This window comes from Ahaetulla prasina, chromosome 4 (genome assembly GCF_028640845.1).
Source record: "Ahaetulla prasina isolate Xishuangbanna chromosome 4, ASM2864084v1, whole genome shotgun sequence".
Lineage (NCBI taxonomy): Eukaryota > Metazoa > Chordata > Lepidosauria > Squamata > Colubridae > Ahaetulla > Ahaetulla prasina.
Window position 1 is genome coordinate 55149265 of NC_080542.1, and position 6780 is coordinate 55156044.

Genomic DNA, 6780 nt, shown 5'->3' on the forward strand with positions numbered 1-6780 from the left:
TACAACAGCACTGAAAAAAGTGACTTACAACTAACTGGTCCTGACACAACTGACACAGCATGCCCTTGGTCATGTTGTCAGAATTCTGGCACTTGGCATTGGCATGTATTTACAATGGTTGCCATGTCCCAGGGCCATGTGATTGCCATTTGTGAACTTCCCAACCACTTTCTGATAAGCCAAGTCAATGGGGGAAGCCAGATCTTCTTGACTGCACTGTTCACTTAATAGCAATGATTTGCTTAAGAACAATGGCAAAAAAAGTCCATAACATTAAATCCAAGTCATTTAACAACAGCCTTGTTCAGCAATGGAAATTCTGGTCTCAGTTGTGGTCATAGGTTGAGGACTATATGTGAAGAGAATCTCACATCACAGAAATAATTATTAGTTGCATTGTGCTGCTGCTTGTAAAAAGGTCAAGTTTCTAATCCTTAGTGTTTCCATTTTTGTGTTGGAAACATGGGTGTGGGATTTTAAAAAATGTATGATATGGGTATGAGGTGGGATAATTGAGCCAATAGCCTTACCTAATTATATTAAATAATTTTTAATATAATTCTTTATATTTTTCTCTCTTATAGTGGCAGGGAGAGACACAAGAATTCTGCCCTGGTGCCAAAATAGTTTTGGTGGGCTGCAAACTGGACATGCGCACAGACTTGAACACTTTACGGGAACTCTCCAAACAGCGCCTTATCCCTGTTACACATGAGCAGGTGTTTATTTTGCCTTTAATTAAAGTATGGGTTAGCCTTGGTTAAGCCTCAATTTGTTGCCATGGGGTGAAGGGAGTAGAGAATTGACACACATCCCCGTGCACACCAGTGGTGGGTTGCCCCCGGTTCAGACCAGTTCTATAGAACCGGTAGTAAAACCGATGGGAGGCTCCGCCCACTGACCCAAACATCACCAAAACTCTTGTGCGCATGCTCAGAAGAGTGCGGGCATGATGAGAACCAGTAGTAAAGGTAAGTAGAACCCACCCCTAGCGCACACATATGGCAGGAAGTTGTGGACTTAACCTGGGCCAATTCTGATAGTAGCCACATATGTTTGCTGATAAGATTAATTAGGCTGTCTCAAGAGATCACTGAAGCAGTAGGCGTGAGCTTAAATGAATTTCAGAGGATAATAGAGGATAGGAAGGCCTGGAGGAATGTTGTCCATCGGGTTGTGATGGTTGTGACATGACTTCTCAACTAACAACAATTAGATCATTTTTGTGGTGTCCCTATGGAACAACTTTTCATGAAAGAATTGCTAAGTATTAATTGTTTCCTTAGCTAAATAGTAATAATACACGTAGACCTTGACTTACAACAGTTCATTTAATGACTGTTCAAAGTTACAATGGCACTGAATAAAGTGACTTATGACCATTTTTAACAGTTGCAACTTTGGCAGCATCCCCATGGTCATGTGATCAAAATTCAGATGCTTGGCACCTGGTTCACATTTATGATATTCGCAGCGTCCTGGGGACATGTGATCACCTTTTGTGACCTCCTGACAAGCAAAGTCAATGAGGAAGCCAGATTCACTTAACAACGGGGTTACTAACTTATCAACTTCAGTGATTCACTTAACAACTATGGTAAGAACTGTAACATGGAGCAAAACTCACTTACAAATTCTCACTTAACAACAGAAATGTTGGGCTCAATTGCAGTCTTAAATCGAGGACTACCTGTAATTTGGGCAGCCTAATCTCGCCTTAAAGCATGGATTTTAATTGATGCTGGGTTTTCATCCATATTTTATATTTTACAGTTCTAATTTGACTCCATATTTGGATTTGGATTTCTACTGCTTTAGTATTTCAGTACTTCCATTTTAATTGTGTCCCATCCCCCTTTCTTTTCTTTTCCTCTTTTCTTTTCTTTTCTTTTCCTTTCCTTTCCTTCTCTATCTTGAGGGCCTTTTAAAATTTCTAAATACATTATTAAATATATTGAATTATAGTAAAGCTCAGAATGAGATGAAATCCCTCAGTGTGGGAGCATGCAGGGTTGAGCCCCAGTACCATCTTTTAAAGAGTGCCATCTTTTAAAGAGAACCATCTTTTAAAGAGACACCAGAAACTGTACTGGATCCCATCTCATGCTTATTTTGCTAAAGTAAGCATGAGGCCAAGGTGCATCTGCTATAGGTATATGTAGAGGAAAAGTCCTTTTCTGTCTTAATGGTTTATATACCTGTGTGCAGTGTAACAGCATTTGGACAAACCATGTTAATGCCAAAATGATATATGTGTGATTATAGAATTATGCAAATGCCACAATTATGTACAGACAGTCCTTGACTTATGATCAAAACGGAGTCTCAAATTGCATTTATATTTATAAGTTGTGCCAGTGTTAAGTAGGTCATCAAATGACTATGCCCAATTTTACTATCTTTTTTGCAATGGTTCTTAAGGGAATGCAGTGGTCATAAGGGAATGCTATGACCATTAGATAAACCTATTGTCCTTAATGGGTGTTTCTTGCCAGAAACCAGAAATAAAAACAAGTTTCTGGCAAATAACATTGTAAATCACAATCACATGATTGCAGGATGCTGCAAACAGCCATAAATGTGGGCCAATTGCTGAGTGCCTAAGATGTGATCACATGACTGCAAGGCGGGGTGGGGGGTGGGGGGGCAGCTGTCAGAACTTTTAATCCAGGTTGCAAGTATCTTTTTGGGGTCTGTGGACTAGCTGTCATTTGAGGACTATCTGTATTTGCAAATGATGTCTAACGATCTACCTGACCTTAGCTGTGATGCTTGCATGAAGTCATGCTCTCCTTGGGCCTCACCACAGATGACCATGTGCATGTATGTTCTGATTATTTCTCCCCTTTCCCTTTTATGCAAATGCACAAAATTGCTTTTCAGCAGCAAATAACTGCAGAGTAGCCTAAAGAACTGATCCACTCTGACGCAAGCAGATGCACAGGCTAAAAACTACTAATAAGAAAAACTACCCCTCCCAGCTGAGGCAGTTTTAGCTTTAGATGAATTTCGTATTTGCCTGAGATGGTATGTTCCCTGAGTTTCTCTTGATGCCTTTTAAAGCCATACTGCAACCTGCCTATGCAGATGAGCATTCAAAAGCTCCCTGGAATAACTGATGCAAAAAGGAAAGAGGAGAAACAATGACGACACCCTGATATAAGCCCCAGCAGAATGAAGTTCTGCGGCTAGAGGCTCCTTTGCTGAAAATTCCACCAGCAGAATCTTCTGCTCCATATCCCAGTTGCAACCTTCAAAAAGGGGAAGCTGCGCTAGCTTGTTTTTAACCTACTTTCCCACCTTGGAATCCAAAGATCCTAGCATATTTCGCACCCTCCCTCTTTTAGACACAGTCCCTTTTGCTCCATTTTTAAAAGACACACCTGTATCCCTTCCTCCTTCCAGGAAAAGTACTAAAATTAATTAAAAGCTGTGATTTAAAAGAAACACATGGAGTAACAGTGTTTGGGGAAGTGATAGGTACTTGCCAGAATGTTGGGGTGGAAAAGGTAGGTGGTTGCAATGTAATAAGCAATTACCAGATTAGGTTAGGGTTTGCTAGACCAGTTCTTGAACACAGCTCGCCTGTCTGGAACCCACACCTCATTTCGGACATTAATACAATTGAGCGTGTCCAGAAATATTTTACAAGAAGAGTTCTCCACTCGTCTGATCACAACAAAATACCTTATGCCACCAGACTTGAAATCCTGGGTTTAGAAAATTTAGAACTCCGCCGCCTTCAACATGACCTGAGTTTAACTCATAGAATCATCTATTACAATGTCCTTCCTGTCGAAGACTACTTCAGCTTCAATTGCAACAATACACGAGCATGCAATAGATTTAAGCTTAATGTTAACCGCTCCAATCTTGATTGCAGAAAATATGACTTCAGTAACAGAGTTGTTAATGCCTGGAATGCACTACCTGACTCTGTGGTCTTTTCCCAAACTCCCCAAAGCTTTAACCAAAGACTATCTACTGTTGACCTCACCCCCATTCCAGCGTGCCTACAGTTCCTGTCCTAATGTTCCCTTTGGTTGGGAGTGGGGGTGGGGGGAGAAAGCAAAAGGCTATGGGTTAATTCTGTCATAATGCAACAATGTGTTTTCCCCTTGCAGGGCAGCATGCTGGCCCGGCAGTTGGGTGCTGTGGCATATGTAGAATGCTCTTCCAAGGTGTCAGAGAATAGTGTGCGGGATGTTTTCCATGTGACCACACTGGCCTCAATCAATCGGATGCATAAGCACCTCAAACGCAGCAACTCAAAGCGAGGACTGAAGCGGATTACGCAGATGCCCGGACGGACAGATTTATTGACTGACCCTGAGATCCGCAAAGACCGGGCCAAGAGCTGCTCGGTGATGTGAGGGCGGGCACAACTGCAGAGGGGCTGAAATATAGCACTGCCTGTCCATATCACTTTGTGTAGTAACTGGGAATGGAAGGTCTCTGCATTGAGGGCCACATTCACCAGGATGTAGGTCAGAACAAACTAAGGCCTGTCTGGAAGCTGAATTGGGAGGGATCTGCCTGAAATTGCAAATGCTCAGCATAGTGCAAAAGCATCTAGATGACCCACAGTTGCACAAAACACAAAAAAATGCTCAGGTAGTAGACATCTTCCAAAGAAAGGAACACCCCTTCCCTGTAAGAAGCACTGGGGGCGATAAATACTTCAAATCTTCTTAAAGAGTTATTATTTCACAATTAGTTTCAAATGTGTAGATGTCCAGGTACCCCAAGTGTCTGGCACTTTTGGTTGCTGTGGGGTGTGTCAGTCAGTCCATGCCCACAGCATGTGTGCATACATACATACATACATACATACGTACATATATATATATATATTCTCTGAGGTTTTCGCGGGTGTTTGTATGTAGGTCTTTGGTTATTCAGGTTTTCTCCCGCGTAAAATTGGAAGTGTCTTGGCGACGTTTCGATGAAGTCTCATTCGTCATCTTCAGGCTTCAGCTTCGTGCTTCTGGGAGACATTGCTCCCAGAAGCACGAAGCTGAAGCCTGAAGATGACGAATGAGACTTCGTCGAAACGTCGCCAAGACACTTCCAATTTTACACGGGAGAAAACCCGAACAACCAAAGACATATATATATATATATGCTCATGCTTGAGGGCAGTCATGGAATAAAAGAATTACAGAAGAGTCAGAGGAAATGGTGGTCATTTTAGATGAAAAATTGGATCAATTAGGATGGGGGGGGAGGGCTGAAAGTTTTGGGCAACTAAATAGCTCTCAGGGCACTTGACACTCTGGAGTAACTGGCAGTTCATTTTGTCCCAAAGGAGCTTTTTCAAAAAGCAGCTGGACTTTGTTTTTCCTTGATGGTGTTTCACATCTGATCCAAGAAACTTCTTCAGTTCTGACTGAATGGTGGAGAATGGAAGGATTTATATTTATATTCCTTGCAGTCATCATGGCACAAGGATGTTGTGCCACAAGGACTGTAGTCATTCTCCATTATTCAGTCAGAACTGAAGAAGCTTCTTGGATGAGATGTGAAACATCTTCAAAGAAAAAACAGAAAGTCAAATTGCCTTTTGAAAAAGCATCTTTGATACCATCATGACCTGAATGACTGAAAATCCCCATAGACATTTGACAGGTCACCTCACTACTTGACAAATTTCTGGAAGAAACATCACCTCCAAAGATAATTGGCAAGAAAGTAGCTCTTTTGGAAGAGATGGTTTTTATTATCTCTACCAAGGGTAAAAACTAGAAAGCTCAAAAATTGTGTCCACTGGAGCCTTCGTTTTCAATAACAGCTACTGTGGTCTTCACTCGTCTTGTATGACATCTACAATCCTTTTTATTTCTACAAATTCAGGAGACTAGCTAGTCTGCCATGACCATGGCTGCATCATAGACAAAAACCAGTTCTTCTTGGTCCCCATTCCTGTTTCATGATTTCCTTTCCTGTGGTGATGATGCAGAGGGATAGGATTGAAGGAATGCTTTTTACTCCTGGAAAGGGGGAAAAAAGGATAAGGTAGTAAAATGTCTCCAACGTTGTAAATCAAATATTGGGAATGCACTGCTTTTCCATCTTTTGATTTGGGTTGCATTTCTTTGAGGCGGATGTTGTAACTGTAGAGCGATAACTTACTTCAAATTGTTGGCAACTGAAGTCTCCTTATGTTGCTTTGGGTCATCAAAAAGCAAAACACAAGTTTTAAAAGGTTTGGGAGTAGACCCATAAGAATTCCTCTGGCAAGTGGGATTGAGTTGGCAGAGCATGTGTCTATGTAAGAGAACAACACAAAGTACCCTAGACTTCATTAAAGACCCTGACAATCAATTAGGCCAAATCAACGGAGCAAAATAAGAGCTTCTGACTGTCAGCTCAGAAGAAAAGAAATAGAGTAAGCTCAACCCACCGCATAGGGTTGTATTTGTGGAGGAAATGGACAGCCATATATGCTATCTCGAGTTTCTTAACTAAAAGTCATGATAGAAATTTAATACACATTGCATGAAATAATTTTTTTGCACAGTTAGAAAGATTGTCTCCAGAGAGTTTGACCTTCTTCTAATGTATCAACAAAGGCAGAACAGGAAAGGAAGATGACCATTCTGTAAACTAGAGATAGGCTTGCTGAGTCAGAAATCCGTAACTTTCTGTATTACACCTACTGCAGTAATTATTCAGCTGGTCCTAAAGACTCTGGTGAAGGCCTGGTGCACCCAGAGCAGAGATTTCTAAACTGTTTTTGATTACATGTGAATGGGGGAAATTCAAGCTGCATTTAATGGC

The 6780-nt window shown here is 41.3% G+C and overlaps 1 protein-coding gene across 1 annotated transcript in view; it reads left to right on the forward strand.

Annotated features, from left to right (window-relative positions):
- Nucleotides 1-4690, forward strand: part of RND2 (Rho family GTPase 2) — a 30436-nt gene extending 25746 nt beyond the window's left edge. The window contains exons 4-5 of the mRNA XM_058183545.1: nucleotides 585-719; nucleotides 4125-4690. Coding sequence (XP_058039528.1) covers nucleotides 585-719; nucleotides 4125-4373 — 384 coding nt within the window. The 3' untranslated portion in view covers nucleotides 4374-4690. The remainder of the gene's footprint in view (nucleotides 1-584; nucleotides 720-4124) is intronic.
- The last annotated feature ends 2090 nt before the right edge of the window (nucleotides 4691-6780 follow it).